This window comes from Stegodyphus dumicola, chromosome 8 (assembly GCF_044657685.1).
Source record: "Stegodyphus dumicola isolate Sdum_Otavi_A_Nest chromosome 8, ASM4465768v1".
Lineage (NCBI taxonomy): Eukaryota > Metazoa > Arthropoda > Arachnida > Araneae > Eresidae > Stegodyphus > Stegodyphus dumicola.
In genome coordinates this window covers 43343011-43361493 of record NC_140775.1, presented here as the reverse complement: position 1 = coordinate 43361493, position 18483 = coordinate 43343011, and the positions used below count along the sequence as shown (strand labels likewise).

Below are 18483 nucleotides of genomic sequence, written 5' to 3'. Positions count from 1 at the left end.
ATGATGCTACTTTTTTCTATAATGTTGCTGACTCTTTTGGGGTGTATACTTTATTATAGTTTTTTTTATTTTATTAATTTTTAACTTTTCATGTAGATTTATAATTTATAAGTTTTCTTTTGTTATGCATTTGATAGTTTTTTTTCAGTCGCAAGCCTATCACTCTTTCCTTTCATTTACACTGCTTTCCTAAAGGAAATATAAGCTTAATACGCATATAAAATATGAAATATGCAACTCCAGATTATTAACTTTAATTTGGAAATAATCTATTTTATTTCGTAATTTACTTTGGCTATCTGTCCTTTCAGTTCTAATTTGCTTAAAATAATTTTTCTGGACTGCGTCTCTCCGTTTTATACTCCCTTACGTAATTCTCTTGCACTACGACAACTCACATCCAAACGCAGATCCAGAATTTAAACCAATAAATAAGTGTATATATACCACTGCGACTGCACTGTGCGCTTTTTCTTGTCTTCCTCTCGCTCTGCAAAATGCTGGTCGCTTTCTGCTTCAACCATTGTCAAATGATATAATCTCTGTTTTATAAAAGTATGGAGAGTGCTTATGCCGCCCAAAATGATGTATGAGCATGTTTATCCTTATCGAGAATATCTACAAATAAATTATGTTTTTTAAAGTCTGTTCTTTTATGTCATCTTGGATGTTCATGCCATCTTCACGTCATTTTCTACAAAATTATCAAATGTATGTTAACGAGATAAACAAAAATGAATTAAGTACTAGTCAAACATAGCCAGCCTTATTTGATTTCATAATCTAGTATCTTAAGTCACATGCAGGCTGTTGCGTAACTATCATAAATTGCTTCATTCTTTTGGAGCTTAGGAATTCACAACTTTCAGTTTGTAAGGTATATTTTAATTTTATAACAGTTATTTTAATTACTTTAAATTAAGGGCTTTCCTATCAATTCTTGTTTTTACTTACAACAACCAACCAGAATGAGTTTTTAGAATCGCGTTGAATGCAAATGACTTAGAAGTAGTATTTAAGGAAGGTTTAACTTACTTCATGAGAGAGAGCTAGGAATCCTGAGTGGCGCGTGTTTGCCTTCGGGCTAAATCTCCCTTACAGCTGTTACGCTCGGCCGTATATGAAGTGCATTTTGATATTTACCGGCTAGTTTAAACTAAGGTTCAACTACGTTAGATACTTGTGTTGGCTTTGGCTAAGTCTCTTAGTTATAATTTAGTTCTTATTTCCTATTCTGAGTTTATGTCCGATTGGAGGCTTTCTTATAAGACCGAGAAAACAGCCAACTGTTCTTATTTTGAGTGAAAAAAAAGGGTATTTTAATCCTTCTCGAGTCTGCACTTTAGTTGTTTGAACTCAGCAATACGTCGCTACACAGTTCACTACGTTCCTCTCTTTTAGCCAAAAAGAGTGAGGAACACTACAAGTTTATGCCCCTTGTAGCAAGAATTGGCTTAATTTGAGACAATCTTCAATCACAATTAAATGCTTGATTCCAATTTCAGATGGAGTGCAATATTAAACTTACTCAACTCTCTCCTTTTTAAAAGATACATGAGGTGATAATGCGTTGTATTTGCTATAGTATGTTATTATCCTGAGTGGGAAATAAATAGCATGTTCGTGCAGAAATACGAATCAGTCTAGTCTTTAAGTCTGCATTTAATACTGCATTTCCCCGTGGAATGTTTTCTCTCTTTTTTACTAATTTTATCGTCCGAAAAACGGGAGACGAAAATTATTTGAATAATTTAATTTCTGAAAGATGTAATTACAGTAAGAACATAATAAATAAAAAGTAGACATGGAGAAGTTACAGGTAACTATAACAATATTATTTATTTCGGAGGAATTTCCATTTCAATAAGAAGAATATATTACAATATCTAAAGGTTTGGTTTTGGTTTATTTAATTACAGCAGATAGTCACGAGGGATATCTGGCTGAAGGGGAGTATGTTTTCGTGGAGGACTTTCTAAGGGAATCTGCCTAGTATTTACAGAAGGCGAAAACACGAAAACGCCCATGCAGCCAGCCCATTTGCCGGACTCGAGCCTCGGGCCGAACTCAGAGACTTTACGACTCGGCCGCTGGTGGGTCCTACAATATCCTCATCTCTATTTTCCTGTAACTTGAATCTCACCTTTTCTCATTGTTGTCGCTGCTACTCCTTAGGTCTCAGATCTATAGAAGGTAGGTAGTGGATCTATAGAAGGTAGTAATTCATTTGCATTACGAAGTAAGTGAGCCACCAGAGACTTCACCATCAATCATGCTGGTAACGCCGCAGCATAATTAAAGAATTTCATAATTAGAAAAGGTGAATGTGCAGCTGACTCAGCGAAATCGTAGACTGAATGAATGTCAGTTCATGTTTGCTTTGTTACGATGGATCCGTTCTTGTATTAAGCTGGTATAAAGTTCAACAGGTAGAAGAGCGTCATCTTCGAAGGTAGTCTGCGAGTATCTGTATTAGTGTGTGTGTGTATGTGATTATGGCAAAGCCTCGACGCCTATCTGCCTAAAGGGAGGAATGCCTTCGTGGAGGACTTTCTAAGGGAAACTGACTTGTATACACGTTACACATGGGGAAAACCACTAAAACGCCCATGCAGCCAGCCCGTTCGCAGGATTCGAACCGCAAACCGAACTACCAGGGTTCAGCGACTTTACCGCTCGGCCGCTGGTTGGCCTGATCTGTATTAGTAAAACGAAAACAATCACTACGTGGACGGGTCCATTTTTTTATTTTATTTTTTTATTTTTTATTTTTTTTTATTTATTTATTTTTTTTTTTTTAAAATTTAGGAGAGGTTGTTCTCTGAACTTATTCAGGAATGGAAAAATTACGGCAATATTTTTTTTAATTTCAGAACCTGGAGCTAAAACGCTAGAGGGAAAATTACGCTAAGTGGTGTATACTTGTAGTTTTAACAGAGGGTTAATTAAAATTCTTCGTTTATGAAAGGAAAAAATAATGCTCTGCCGTATATCAAAACAGAAATCCGTCTGCCTAGACCTCTGTGGCTTGCTGTCCTGATGTAAGTGCTTAGCACGTTGAGCTAGCAAATGGAAGTCGTGGTTCAAATTCCGGCGAAGGGACAATTGATTTGTTGAAATTATCATTCTTCGAAAGATATAAATATTGCCTAGAATAATAGCGCTATAACTAAAATATGATGAATGACAGTTTGTCATCATCTGGCCTTAGTCGATTGGGTCTCGTGTCTCTCCGCAGTTGCCCTATGAATGGGGTAGAATGTAAAAAAATTGTGTCCTGTGAACTCATCTGTACGGTCTTATGGTGTGAGTTGTTAGTACGTCTAGCGAATAAGTTCAAGATCCACGATTCGAATCCGGGCAAAAGATTTTTCATGTTTCCACTTTCAGAAGCCTATTAGTTTCTACAAGTTCGTCATTAATAATCCAGTTAATTTTAAAAAGGTTATTTTCTTGATAAATGTTTTTGCTTAAGATATTGCTAATACTATGGCTATCGATAAACGTCTTAACAGGATTGTGCTGCGATTACGAAATTACATATGCATAGGAAGACAAGTAAAAATATTACCTCAGTGGTAATTTGCAACGCTGTATCTTCATTGAGATAAAAAGGGTTAGTTATTGCCTTTTTATGCCTTTAGAGAGCCATGGGAATTATACACCTGTGGGAATAACCTTCTCCGGCTTGAAATAATGATATCAAATTAGGTCTTAATAGTCGCTGACGTTGAAAGAAGAGAACAGCCATGTCTTCAGTGTGGATCAGCTTCTTTTCTTTCGCCATCTGGCTGTACTTCGGCTATAGCGAAGGTAAATTTACCTTTCTAGTAATCTTACGAACCGATTTTCTTAAATAGGAGTATTTACTCCTAAACTTAATTCCCGTTATTGAAGTTTCCAAAAATTGATTGAAAAAAGTGTTAGCATATGTGAATGTAATATCTTGATAACCCTTCATTGCGTGAGTTGTTGAATTTCAGAATAATTACTTTTGTGCTATAAGCCCATGTACAGTTTCATAAAAATAAGTAAAAATATAAGGCCTTAAGAATAACATAATTTACCATATTTGATGCTTAAAATTTTAACTTTTAACATCGAGAAGAATTGGAGTTGTTAAGTTTATGAGTAAGCTTTGGTGGTTCACACCTAGTTCATATGCTTTCGTAGGTATCCGCTCAGTGCTTTATATACATATATTTCATATCCTTTACATATTCCGATATTTCAAGTCAGTGAGAAAGCTAACTACAACGAATGCTTCTATTGGATAGGGAGTGAAAGAGCGTCTAGTTTAGATAATTATTTTTATGATAATTCAATTCTGTAAATTCTATTTTTTCTATCATCTTTCACCAGATTGCAAAGCAGTTTCAATTTAAATGGCGACTGAATTTTTAATTTAGGGAGAGTAATGTGGCAACCACCAAGTATATTGTGTTATTCAATGATGATGAGCCTTATATATATCTGTTAGAATGTATGTTTAGAAACTTTATTATCTGCAGCCGAGTTATTTAGTAATAGAAAATCAAATTTAAACATTTGAACTGCTGTAATCTCGTAATAATACTGGAGATAGCTATTATTTATACAATTTTAATTCTACTAGAAGCTATATTTTTTACAAAATTTTTAATTATGTTTAGTTTTTGCCTGAATTGTTGAAGTTAGAGTCCGTTTCATTAATACAAATGATAACTCGCCAGATCAAAGAGAGTTAAACAAGTATAGTTGAGTTAATTAAGTTTAACTTTAAATAGTTAAAAAAGCTGTTTACGTTTTCATAAAAGCGTAAATACCTATTTGTTAATAAGTTTAAATGCTATGTACCTGTATAAAAAAAAGATAAATTTCGATCAGGATGTATAGCACCTTTATAAAGCACGGGAAACTTTACTGAAAGTTAAGCATATTTGATGTAAAAGTGGAAAAAAATAGCTTTTGCAGATTTATTAGCATGCCTTATTGGTATATGTTCCAGAAAATGATTTTATGTGTTTCAAACAGTTTGTTTATATGTTTCAAAATTCTTAAATGAGTGAAAGTTAAAACAAAATTGCAATATGTCATTTGGAAGAATTATACATGAATTTAATGCATTATGTCATGAAAGGTTAATAAACAAAACTAATTATTAATTTTTTTCGCAATTCAAAATTCTAAAAATTAAATTTCAAGTGATTTAATTTTATATCTTGCGTGTTAAATTTTTTTAGTACTTACGTATTATCCCATCCACCGTTTACGGAAATTTCGGTAACTGTCGCCAATCGTCAATCGTTACTGCAGAATTCTAAAGGAAGTGGTCATCGATCGATAAATGGCGCTAAATCGCGCTACTTGGCCGGGATTATATGTAAATACCTTTTCTTTCCCTTAATAAAAAGTTTGAAATAAAATATTTAACATTTAAATGATAGTACAAGTCATTTCGAACAAGAACAGAATTATGAAACAAAACATTGCCAATTAATTTTAAGTACGAGCAGGTTGTAATTAGATGCATTGTTATGCTAATAATTCTGCTTTTTTCTTTAATTTATGTGAATAACAAAGTAAAATTAAAAATACTCTGTAGTGTATATAAAAACAAAAAATAAAATTTAAAAGAAAGCAAATTTGAAAGGTTTCACATTTTAACGTCGCAGCTGAGGGTTTGTTAAGGTTTTTTTTAATACTCTCGTTGAGCATCACAGGCTACCATTTTTTCAAATTTTACAGCCGAATAGCAAAACTTACTTGAAATGTTCTGAAGAATAATTTTATATGATATAACGTAAAATGTATTACGCTTCGGATGTAAAGTAAAATAATTGTACATCATTTTTAGTAAATAAAGTTCTATGGCATAGAATTTAAGTTCTTATAGCTTCATATTACTCTTCTCAGAGGTGCATTATTCATACTGTTGCGTGCCTACGGGCTCATAATAGATTGAATGCACAAGTCAGATAATAGGTTATTTTTAATCAAAAGGAATATTTCAGAAGTTTGGAATTTTCCACAGAAATATTCGTACATTTCTAGTACTCTTCTCAGAGGTGCATTATTCATACTGTTGCGTGCCTACGGGCTCATAATAGATTGAATGCACAAGTCAGATAATAGGTTATTTTTAATCAAAAGGAATATTTCAGAAGTTTGGAATTTTCCACAGAAATATTCGTACAAGTGTTCACAGTATAACACAGTATAATCAGTAGTTACACTTCAAACTAGGAACAACATTAAACACAACGCAATGCAAAACGCATCTAAGGAGAAAGCTTTTCCGATCTCACGCTGAACTCGCAACAATGACGCCATCAGCTAACTAAACAACTAACAGCAGATGCTCTCTCTTCGGCCTAAAATAGTTTTCAGCCGGCCACGAGACATTTCTTTCTTTCTCGAAATTACTGGAAGCCAATATCAGGTTGAATTTTACGGTTACAGCTAACGTAGTGATCAAATACATTTTTCAGTTTAATGCAAATTACCGAGATACCCATTTACTTAATGTTAAATGCACGTGTCCCTGTATTCTTACTTTTCCGGTGCAGCTTTCTCTTAAAATTCGTCTCGCGCTACATTACACAGAAAAAGTACAGCAGTTTTACATTTTACTTATGAGTCTAATAAAATTTACCTATCTAAGTACAAAATTCGTAACAATATTTTACTCATTTTTTTCTTTTCGTAACTTTGCTTCTCATTTTTTTTTTTTTTTTTAATTTAAAAATAAATGTTTTGTTACAAATGTAAACGATGTAGTTTTTTTCCCTTGCATGATGCAATTAGCTAAAGTTTTGACGGTATGAATATAATAATACAAGATGAACTAAATACTGAAAAAGCAACAGTTTTTAAGAACAACGCTGTAGCAGCCAGGAGAATTATTCATTTACATAAAACAAGTCTTCTATTTGGACATTAATGGAAAAAGGACAATAAGAATTTTCCAGTTTCTTCTATTGTTTAGAATTTTTAATTTAAAGCAACGAAACAAAGAATATGTAACCTTACTGAGACCTTGCAAGCAGAAGATAAATAATGTTACCGTTATCAATCTGAATACTGTAATGAAATTTTCTTAAGTTTTTAATAGAGAAATGATGATGTGTCTTGACGAATGAAAAATACTAAATTGAAGAAAAGTAATTAAATATTTTTATATGAAAATAAAAAAAAAAAAATCCGTTAAAATTTCAAATAACAAACTGGAGTCGGGAGCCATTTTTGGCCATCACCTTTTTATTTAAATGGCCAAAAAAAGTAATGACGTTATTCCAGTTCCCGCGAACGGGCTGAGCCGGCTGCACGGACGTTTCCGTGGTTTTCGCTTTGTATAATGTGTTAAAACGAGCCAGTTTCCTTAGAAAGTCCTCCACGAAGGCATCCCTTCCTTCCGTGTGGTGCCTTAGGGTGAAACACGTAAATAAATTATTAATATTTTTATTCCAGTTTCAGAATATTTATAAACAATTATTTAAATTAGTTATTATTATCATAACTCAGTGGAAATAATTTGTTATATCAAAAAAAGATAATATATTATTATTTCTTGTGAGCAGAAATTTTATGCCATTTAAGCATTAAAACTGTTTTAAATGAAACCTAAATAATTACTCGGTAATAGATTAACAGTGTTCCAGTGATAAGATTTGATAAATGAATTCATGAAAAATACAATTAGATATTTCTAGAAATGCATTTTTGTGCTACATGGTTTAGACAACGGGGGGGGGGCACACGCTAAAAAGGGACAGAAGTGATTTTTCTTCTAATTAAATGATAATGGTAAAATAACTAAATTAATTAATTAATAAAAGCGGAAAAGTGTTTAAATGTCACATTACATATGCACATATGCTGAATTATGAGAGAAACTAATTAATTAAGATTTTTCCTTTTCTTTTTTTAATTTCCCCAAAATAACATACTTTCCATTTCAATTATTTTTGATACTATTTAAAAACACGAGACACCCTTTAAAAGCAGTTTTTATTAAAAAAATTAACATTACTAATGAATTTTAGAAATTTCCGCCTCTTCGTTTTCATAAAAAAAAATTCAAATTCTTAATGAAATAAAATATGCATACAAACTTTTAAGCAAATATAACATATGTCAGATTTAATTGCAGCAAATTAATTTAAAACCATATTTAAGCCGTCCGGAACAGAAACAAAACAAATAGCATTTCAAAATAAAACTAATGTGTTCTGCTAAATGTTAAGTCCATAATCAAATTTATGATTCCTAGAAACGTTGCAGATTAAAATGTTAATGTAGAAAAAACAATAACTTATTGAATTTTATAGCACTTTTTGCTGCCCTTGTTAATACTTTTTGTTAATAAATTCACATTTATAAATTGAATCCTCAACCGTTTATTTTTTTAAACGAATGAATATAAAACTTGGGATTCAATTTAAGGATGGAAAATGATTTTAAGACTATTTTTTGGAAGACTTTTTATTCCGTTTGAGTTCTTTTAAGAATAATTGAATATTTCTCAAAATAATCTGAAAGTGAAATGTCATCTTTTTACTTTATTCATTAAATCTGTATCAATTCTGAAAATCTATTTTGTAAAAAAACGACACGATACATTTCTGAAAATATCACTATTTCTTAAAGAGGTTTTGAACATTAGAAACGCCCTTAGCGTAGTATACCCCGTTTCTCCCCTTTATCACGTCTCATCCACTAATGTTGTCCAAACTAATGTTATATTATAGCAGTGGTCTCAAACTCGCAGCCCCCAAAGCAATTTTGATGCAGGCAGCAAATACACTGCCATCAAAACGTTAAGGAACAACATATTTTTCAAGCTCATCATTACAAAAATGTCAGTAACATTTAAATTCACAGCTTATGTCCATGATAGTAACGAAGTTTAAGAAAATATATGCAAAAACAATAACTACCATTTTTATTCTATGAAATGATTACTTATATAGGAGTGGAAGAAAAAATGCAAAAATTGTAAGTTTTGTTCACGAGTGTTTGTCTTCAATTTTTATTAGCAATTTCGTTTACAATATCCAGGAGAGTCTATGAATGTCCAGGAGAAGTCGTTTGCCCTACTCGATGAGGTTGTGGGCGATAGAATGGATAGAAATGGGTATGACACAAGCTCATGCTGCTATGTGTCTCAATGTCTCTCTTAGTGTAATCGACCGACTAAAGAATCAGTTTGAATCAGAGGATTCTGTGATTAGAAGACTTGTTCCAAGCAGACCGAGAGTTACAAATCTGCTGACATATTTATTTAGTTGTTACTGTGCCTCAGCTTATGGCAGATCATTTAGTGGCAACAGAAATAAGAAACTCATCTACTACAGCGCACAGACGCCTGCACAATACAGGTATGTATGTAAAATGACCGGTTGTTTGTACTCTCTTGAACCGACGACACAGAGGTGCCCGTTTATGTTGGGCAAGAAAACTCGTCTTCTGGACCAGTCAATAGTGCGCATCTGGTCTCTTCACAGATGAGTCCAGGTTCACATTGGAGAGTGATTCAGGTCGTCAGCTGGTCTTGAGAAAGCAACGCACCTGATACAACCAATCCCACACTGTGGAAGGACACAGTTACAGAGGCGATGGAATAAGGGTTTAGGCTGGGATCTCTCTTGGCGGTCACACTGACCTGCATGTGTTACAAGAAGGAAGTTTGACCATTGTGATATATCGACCCCCAGAACTGAATCCGATAGAGCATCTTTGGGACTACCTTGGGAGATATGATGTTGTTGCTTTAAGTCATCCTCCAAGGCCGTTAAATGAGCTTGAACAAGGGTTACTCCGTGTCTGGTCGTTGCTTTCTATTTCACTGACTAACAACTTAATTGACAGCATGGAATGTCACTGCCGCCAATGTTTTGCTGCTAAAAGTGGACACATTCCATATTAGAATCCTTTTTTGTAATGTTAACATTTTTCCTCAAAAACCTTTGATATACTGTTTCTCGAAGACTGGATTTCTCTGCCATGAGTGCAATTTTTTGTTGTAATTCATGTTTCTGTTGAACTTTAGAAACATTCTATATCATATTCATTAAATAATTTTCTGCGTTGCTTCATTCTCAAATTAAACACAAAAAACACGCATTTCCTTAAATTTTGGAAGGCAGTGTCTATTTCAGTTTGTTGCTAATACGGTGCTTATACTTTTACAGACATAAAAATATGGACTGTGCTTGTGCAAGCGACTGCTGTTGAGCGAAAAACGATAGAATGAGTAGTCTGGTACTTTGTCATTGTATGACTGTACGCCACGCGAACTGACTAGGATAGGTGGGAACATATCTGACACTGGTACAGTCAGTAAATTTAGTTTGCTAGGCGACAGCTGGTGATGCCTCAGTATTGTAAAATTTTCAGTTTTCCGTTTAAGGTTAAAAGTAAGTTACTTAATTATTAATTCAACATACTCAATAAGTTATATGAAATAATCTCAGTCAAATTTAATATTTAGCTGTCAATGCGTTTGAATTAAAGTATAACCAATAAAAAATTTCTTACAGGTACCAACCTTTAGACTTCAGACAAAAATAAATATAAATTTGATTTCCCCCCCCCTTCATTTTATTATTACTATTGTTCATTTGGGTTTTAATACATTTTCATTTAGTAAAATTTAATTTTTAAATTTTGTTAAAATTTTGTTCTTGTCCGTCAGCTTCTTTCAGATTGAACATTTGCCTCACATTTATTTTGAGTTTGAGACGACTGTGTTACAGCACATTGCTACCTCATAAAGTAATATGAGATTTACATAATTTTTTTTATTCAAATACAGTAAAAATTCCAATTAAGTGATTTCTATGGTACACATTGCTTAGGATATGCATCGAAAATATTTATAGCTTGCAAATTATATTTAAAAACTCTCTGTATATATTTTATATGTAAGGCTTTTAACCTTTTCTCGAGGACTGGGACACACATGTCTCATGCATTCACTACACTGAGTAAGGCTCTAAGAAATTTAGTGAACTATGGGAGATTTAAAATTTGCTATTTAATGCGGAGCAGGAAATGGCAGACTCTGTTTTTCTGTTTCTTGCTGATTGAATTGTTGGTTAAATGACTTAATAATAAATAATACATAAAAATTAGTCTCCACAGCCCACATGAACAGTTATTAAACAATTATTTATTTAGTTAAAAATTTTCTTTTTTTAATTTCAGTTTTTTTTTTAATAAAATCACACCAGTTCTGCACAAAATACATTTGCGTGGTAAAGTTCTCTATTATCAATGCACTTTTGATTTTGTTTTCTTAGTTAACAGGTTTTGTTTCCTCTTGTCCAATTTCCTCGCTTCAAATTACATAATTTTTGGAAAAAATTAATTTATTAAACTAAAAAATGGCAATTTAAAAGCTTTAAATGGCACAAATACTTAACCCATTAGAAAATTCAAAATTTGTACCTGAAATGTATAATTATTTATGGTCTTTTATGGTAATAAATAATTAAAATATTGTTCTTGAATTACGAAGGAAAATTAATTTTATTTCAACTCTCGAAAGGAATTGTCGTTATCTTGAGTTTGGATTTATTTCATCACTACAGTTAGGAAGGACATTAGAAATGCCTATTGGGAGAGAATCCTTCGTGGAGTTCAATCTTTTTTTTTTTTTTTTTTTCTTTTTTTTCTGGTAGCATAAACTAGTTCTAGATTCCTAACAGACTTGGAATGAATTATCGCTTGGTCTGAAGTAATAACAGAAGGTTTTAGACAACCTTTTCATTAAAATAGAACTTGAACATGAACGCACGTCTCGTGCTAACATAATCAGCCACCTTTAATGTGTCGATACACATTAAAGTAACAGTCAAATTTAAAATTAAACTTAGTCAAAGACTACGAATTTAACTTAAATTTGAAGTTGGCTCAGAACTTCCCACCGGCATATAGCAGCGGCAATTACGCAAAGCCAAAGACTTTACAATCTTATCAGAACTTGCCAAACCTAATAGCGTGGCCTCGAAAGGCAAAAACACGCTCTGTCTTACAATCCGAAAACCTAGACTTCAACACTCTTTAATACATTTACACGTCTGGTGAGGTAAGGGAAAAGAGAAGTTATAGTAAAAGTCTAAATCATAATAACTGGTTAATTAAAATATAATAATCCTATAACTTCTTAAGAAAATTGGCTCTTCTTCATGTTACAAATGGGATGAAACCGAATTGTTTGCTTGGGTTTTTACCAAACTGCCTACAAGTCAGAACCTGAACCCAAGTTAAACTACCAGTATTCAGAAATCTCATCCTTAGAACTGTAATCAGATATGTTTCCTACAACTTCCAAAAGGGAATGAAATGCAAAAGTTTATATACAATTTACATTAGTGAATTTAAGTGCAGTCTTTAAATTCACATGCGGTTCCGTCTTTCTGTTCTATTAAATAAAAGTCAGTTTTCATTTAATGTATAAGTTCAGTCTTCACGCTTCTTACCGCGTGGCTTCGTGGAAAGCTTGGTCGGCTAGCAGTCGGAAATTTCGGATTTCAAATTCCAGACAGGATATACTAAATTTCACACGTTTCTTGTCTTCTGCAGTGGTTCCCCAACTAAAATGTTCGGATGATAATTCGTTACCACCACGAATTGGCGATTGGAGACTCGCTCCTCACTCATCATATAAGTGGAGGGAGAAAGTAATGTATTTTCTCTCTCCTTTAAGTGAAGGAGAATGAAACGTACTTTCTGTCTTCTATGGTAGGAGAATGTAATGTATTTTTTCGCTTTCGTGATGTAATTGGAAAGCGCATCAGGGTAGCAATCGGAAGGTGCTGAGTTTGCATACCGCCAAGGGGATTTTTCATGCATTGCTCATTTTTCGTGTATCTTGCTTTAAAAAACTTAATGACTCCGCATAGCTTCCAAAGCATTTATACGACTGCAAATTAATAAATGAGCTATAAGATTACATTACTTCTCTTTTGAAAAAAATGTAAAAAGGATCTGCTGAAATAAAAAATTTCGCCATATATTAGTTTAAATACACTCGATAATCAAACAAAACAGTCGGATCCAACAATCTTTAAAGAAATCGGTATCCAAAAAATTCTTATAAAAATGCGCAATTAAGCCGTCGTTCAAATAGTTAATTAAATGTCTGTTAAGTGTTTGGATCCACAGACACAAAAGCAAGTGTAATTAAAGTGTCTCAACCAATTGCATTCCACCTTCGATTTTTCGGTACCCTAATGAGAGATACTTTCGATTGAAAGCTTGCTTTTATTGGTTAAGGCTAAAATATTTAAGACTAATGTTAAACTATCCCCAATAATTTTTTTCAATTTAGCAATTATATGTTTTAAAAAATAGTATTTCTAAAGTCGTGCAGCTCTTCAATCTGTCTAAAGTGCCTAGCTTCCTTCAAAGGCGCTGTTTTCAACTTTTCCATAGAAAAAATTCATATGTTTTCCTGTCTAAGAAGCTTTTAGGTGCAGTAAGCAAAATAAAAATGATAAACGTAAAAGTGACAGTGCATTCGAGCTAAATAAGTGGTGTAATTAACATTAAAAAGAGAGATTTAAGAAATGAAATTAATGTTTTTTAAATTATTGAACAAGTTTGTAACGAACAAAGTCAGAAGGAGAAATTGTTAAATTACGAGTCCAAAGATAATCACGATGAGACAAATATGAAAGCTACCTCTAAAGCAAGAGTCCTACTGTAGGTAACGAAGAAGGATTATAGTCTGAAAATTTCAGATTACAATTTAATAATACCTCGAAGAGTTTACTGTTAAAAATTTTCAAAAATTGAAACCTGTAAAAAACTGCACATATTCAATTCTCGTCTTATATAAAAATGATATGTAATGTTGCCAATTCATAAAACAAAAAGTTTACTCTTGAAGAAAATTAAAACATAGTAGGAATTTAACTATTTGTTTCTGCATCTTTTTTTTTTTTTTTTTTTTTTTTTTTTTTTTTTTAAATGTAAAACTGATTCTTATTGTACTTCCTTCTAAATGTTTTCGGAAGACTATCAGAATATTATAAAAACATTAACGTTTGAATAAAATTAAAAAGACTAATAGAAGCTTTCAGTCTCATTCTGACCAGTAAAGACAGTGGCGTAGCTGTAGAAGGACGGAAGCGGCCATGTGGTCTGGGTGACACATTATTGAGGGAGCATTTTTAAAGCCATTAGGTTTTTCGAAGGAGGAAACATGAAAAATGTGTAATGCCATTACCAGGATTCAAACTCCAGATTTTCCGGTGCTAAATGAACATGCTTCCAATAACAGAACGAAATAATAAACGAAGGCATGTAGTAAGGTTGGAGAAAAATCCCTCACATTCTTTTCCATTTAAAGGGTGACTGAAAAAGAGGGGATTCAGTTACCAAATACTGGTTGTGTATTGGCCACCACATTTTAGCTCTGGCGCCACTTTTATAGTCATTAGATATTTTGAAGCAAAGCTTTTGATGAAAAAATGCAAATCTTAATTAAATTAGGGTCTCAATCATATAAGAAAGGAACTAAAATGGAAATAGGAACATAAAGATGAAAGGACGGTCATTTTATACTTTTGCATATTATTATACACTGCTGTCCATTAAAATTGCAGGCTTGAGACCGAGTCGACAAAATTCAACTGAGAACCAGTCTACCAAATTCAGCTCATGACTCACCTACCATAAATTTGGTTTGGGTGCCATTGTAAGGACTTTTAGTTTTTATTGGAAAACTTGAAATATCAACTGAGCTTAAGACGGAATTCGAACCACAGATCTTCTAATTATTACCTCAGCGGGGTAACCACTAACATCACGAGAGTACACAGTGAAGGATGTAACAGTTCCTTATATGTGTTAAAATAAAACTTCATCAGATTCATTAAATGTTTTTTTTAATGTAGACGATAATGGACACGGATAAGAAATTTTGCACTCGGCCTTTTAATAGGATATTAGAAATTTATGTTATTGACTTTCATGCTATAAAAAAGTTTTGTTAAAAAAATATTGGAATTAACGTAATTTTTAAATGATTAATTTAACATGTTTCACATTTTTATAATCTTGAAAATTAATGTTAGATCTTGCAGTCTGTCCTTTGACAAGAACGTTTATTTATCACGGGCGCGATTTTATACAAACTCGAAACGGTGGCATCTGGAAACTGTTTTCCTTCGAGGTATTAAAAATGTACTTAATGTGATTTAGAGTGCTTTTAATTCATTTTTATTCCTAATATGGCTGTAGCTAATACTGCTCCCAAACTGAATGCGCAGCAGATGTGTTAAAAGTGTTTTCTTAGTGTTTCTTATTTTTGTCTGCATAAAACATAAAAGACGAAGATAATTCGTAAACGAAAATAAAAAGAATTCAGAGTTATGCAATATAGTTAATATTACATTTAAATACATCCTTAATGTTACCAATAACTTTAGTTCTTTTGTATTCTCTAAATCGAGGCCAACTACCATATTCAAGATATACTTCACTAGTTAACCAACCTTCAAAAGCACCGCATCTGTTGCTGAAAGAAAAAGACCAACTTAAAGGGAAAAAGACTGGGTGCAGACGCTTTTATGAGATATTCGCTGCTGAAAAATCCACTTACAATAGGTGATGCGGGGATTTCTTTAGAATACTGTGACAGGAAAAAAAGAGCATTTTCTCCCTACTAAGCAGTAGTTAAAAACTTTCAAAAAAAAAAAAAAAAAGATTTCAATAAGCGTAGAATTTCCCCAAGAGGTTTAACGGTCGCAGCTGGTTTTGTATAAAATAGTAAACTTACACTCAGATATGTAAATTTAAAAGCAAAAATTAATCTACTTATAAAACCAATGACATGGGGCCAATATTTTATACCCTTGAAATTAGCCCTTGAAAGGTATGAAGATAATAAAAAAGGTATCTTGCTTTCCCGTGATAAGAACTGCAGCCCATGCATTGCTCTCAAGGGCCCAATTTTTAAGAAATTTAAAAATTATAACTAAGATGCATGATGTACTATTTTTATGTGCCTACTTCCAGAAAAATCACTTTTTTTCAGAATAGAATAGATAAAATAGTGTAAATGTTAACATAAATTTAGCAAAGCAAAATAAATGTTAACAAAGAAAAATAGTTATCAAACTCTTAGTTATCAAAAGTTTGTTAACTTCTTTTCCGAAAGAAATTTCAACTTTGGAATTAACTTGCAAAGTATTTCGATTCGGTTTTATCTTTCTGGTTGATCTTTACAATATGGTAACTGGTAGTTTGGCGACATTTTGGAGGCGATAAAGATAAACCTGGCACTTTGGTAATAATGTGAGCAGTACTCAGTTCCGATTACGCATTATTTTGTGTGAGGGAAATGAGAGATCATGGGATATGTCATGTGATATTAATGGACGAATTACGGTTCTTTAATCGGAAAAGGGGGGAAATCGGGAAAAAATCTGGAAATTTTGTATTTGGCTTTATTCTGTGTTGTGTGAAACAGTGTTCGTGAATTTTTGGATCCCATGGCCATAACTAAAGTGAATTCGAAATGGGTATTTATGTATGTATTAATTTAATGTATGTGCTCATTTATATTTTAAGTAGTGTTTTTGAATTTAATTATATTTTAATTAAATGATAGTTATTTTGTGAATTTTATGTTTGTAGGAATTTGGTATACGTTTTAGTTGAAGTAAACGTGCATGGAAATAATATAAATATCTGACATATATGTTCTTTTTACCGGGTTTAAAGATTGAGAAAATTGTCATGTATTTTCGTGAAATTTTTCTAATTTATTAGAAAAAAGCAGTGTACATGGATATAGTGAAGAGTGTGCGCAATGCCATTTTTGTGCAATTCTGGGATGTTTTTTTAAGTAAAAATAAGTCGGCGTGTACATGGTTTATGTGTATGTGTTATTTTGAAAAACGCGTAAGGAGTATGGTATTGTGCACTTTTTCCCAATTTTGCAGTGAATATTTGTCATGATTAAGCAGTTTTGTTAGATAAAATTTCTAGCATAAGTGTAATTCGGCTAGTAGATTGTTGGAAGAAGTGTTCAGTAGATAAAAAGAAAAAAAACATGTCTTTACTTCGTGAAGACAAAATGGCGGCGGGAAAAAAAAATAGAGGGTTGCTGTAGGAGAGTTGGTCGCCAAATTTTCGCCAAAAAAACGCCAAGTTACCATAATGTAAAGATCAACCATCTTTCTGAAGGTAGCTCTCGTTTTACGAAAATTTTCCTTTTGTTTATTTGTCTTTACAAACAAAGACAACCTACTTTAGTCCATTTTTCTGTTAACAAAAATTTGAAGAGATTTTTCACTTTACTCATTGCACAAGGTCACTTTAGTGAGTACATAAATTGGTCTTTCTTTATGGTTTCAACGAATGCAAATTGCGCACAGTGTTGAATAATTATATTCCATAGAACTGTGCGGATTCTCCCGGTGTCTGTTCTAAGGAGAATTCTCATGAAGAATACCATACTGGCAACCTATATATGAAAAGTCGGCATATATTTGGGCGAAAGGTGGGAGTTTGGGATGAGATTTCGGTACTACGAGAGGAAACTATTTCAAACGAACTCCAAATTTACTTAAATTCACTTTATAACGCATGATTCAGTTAAACTATTTATAACGTTATTCCAATATAAAATTTATTAATATTTTATTAGATATCTTAAATATTACGTTACTTCTAACAATATTTTAATGAGAAATACGTTAATATTTAATGACATATTTTAATTTTATATTCTATGACAAATTTCATACTTTCTGATTATCCGCATCACCACTGAAAAATCGGGAAAAAATACTGATGAGGAAATGCAACATATTGCCAAAAGATATTTATGTGGATCTAGGTATGATGCGTGTTTGCAAGCATGGATTTATAAGTTTCAAATTCAGCTGTTATTTTTCTGTTTGGTATTTCTTTTTGAGTTTAGTACATTTGGTCGTGCCGTAACAAAGTATAATGGGACGATTGCTAAAAAAGAAAGCGTTACATTTCTTGAGAAATATGGCGTTTTGCACAACAATAGAAGAAGCAAAAATTGGCATTCTGTGAATTTGTACTTCTGTTACCATCGAATTTTATGGAAGTGCAATGAGTAAAAATATATTTACGGTTGCCCCTTGGCGAAAATTAACGATTTTCGGCGGTAAATGGATACCGAGTTTTACAATTCTTTGACTTGTTATTTTGGCTTTGTCTAGCAGCGTTTTTTGCCTCAAAAATCGCGGCTACACACAGCCAAAATAACAAGTCAAAGAATTGCAAAAACTCGGTATCCAGGTACACATCTACCTATTTTCACTTTAAAAAACATCAGAGAATTGCCCAAACTTGGCATTGCGTACTCCCTTGACTTTTTCCATGTACATCGATCTACTAAAAAAATCAAGGGAGCAGCCAACAAAAAATATGTAACTCAATAAACTACATTTTAATATTGTTTCAAATCAAACCTATATATGATTTATTTAAACTACAAATAACATATAAAAG

General features: G+C 32.5%; 1 protein-coding gene across 1 annotated transcript in view; it reads left to right on the top strand.

The window, feature by feature from the left end:
• Positions 1 to 3658: 3658 nt before the first annotated feature.
• The window catches only part of LOC118200330 (chymotrypsin B-like), a 134610-nt gene continuing 119785 nt past the window's right edge, over positions 3659 to 18483 (top strand). Inside the window, exon 1 of the mRNA XM_085821790.1 lies at positions 3659 to 3813. Within this exon, the coding sequence (XP_085677916.1) occupies positions 3750 to 3813 (64 nt within the window). The 5' untranslated portion in view covers positions 3659 to 3749. The remainder of the gene's footprint in view (positions 3814 to 18483) is intronic.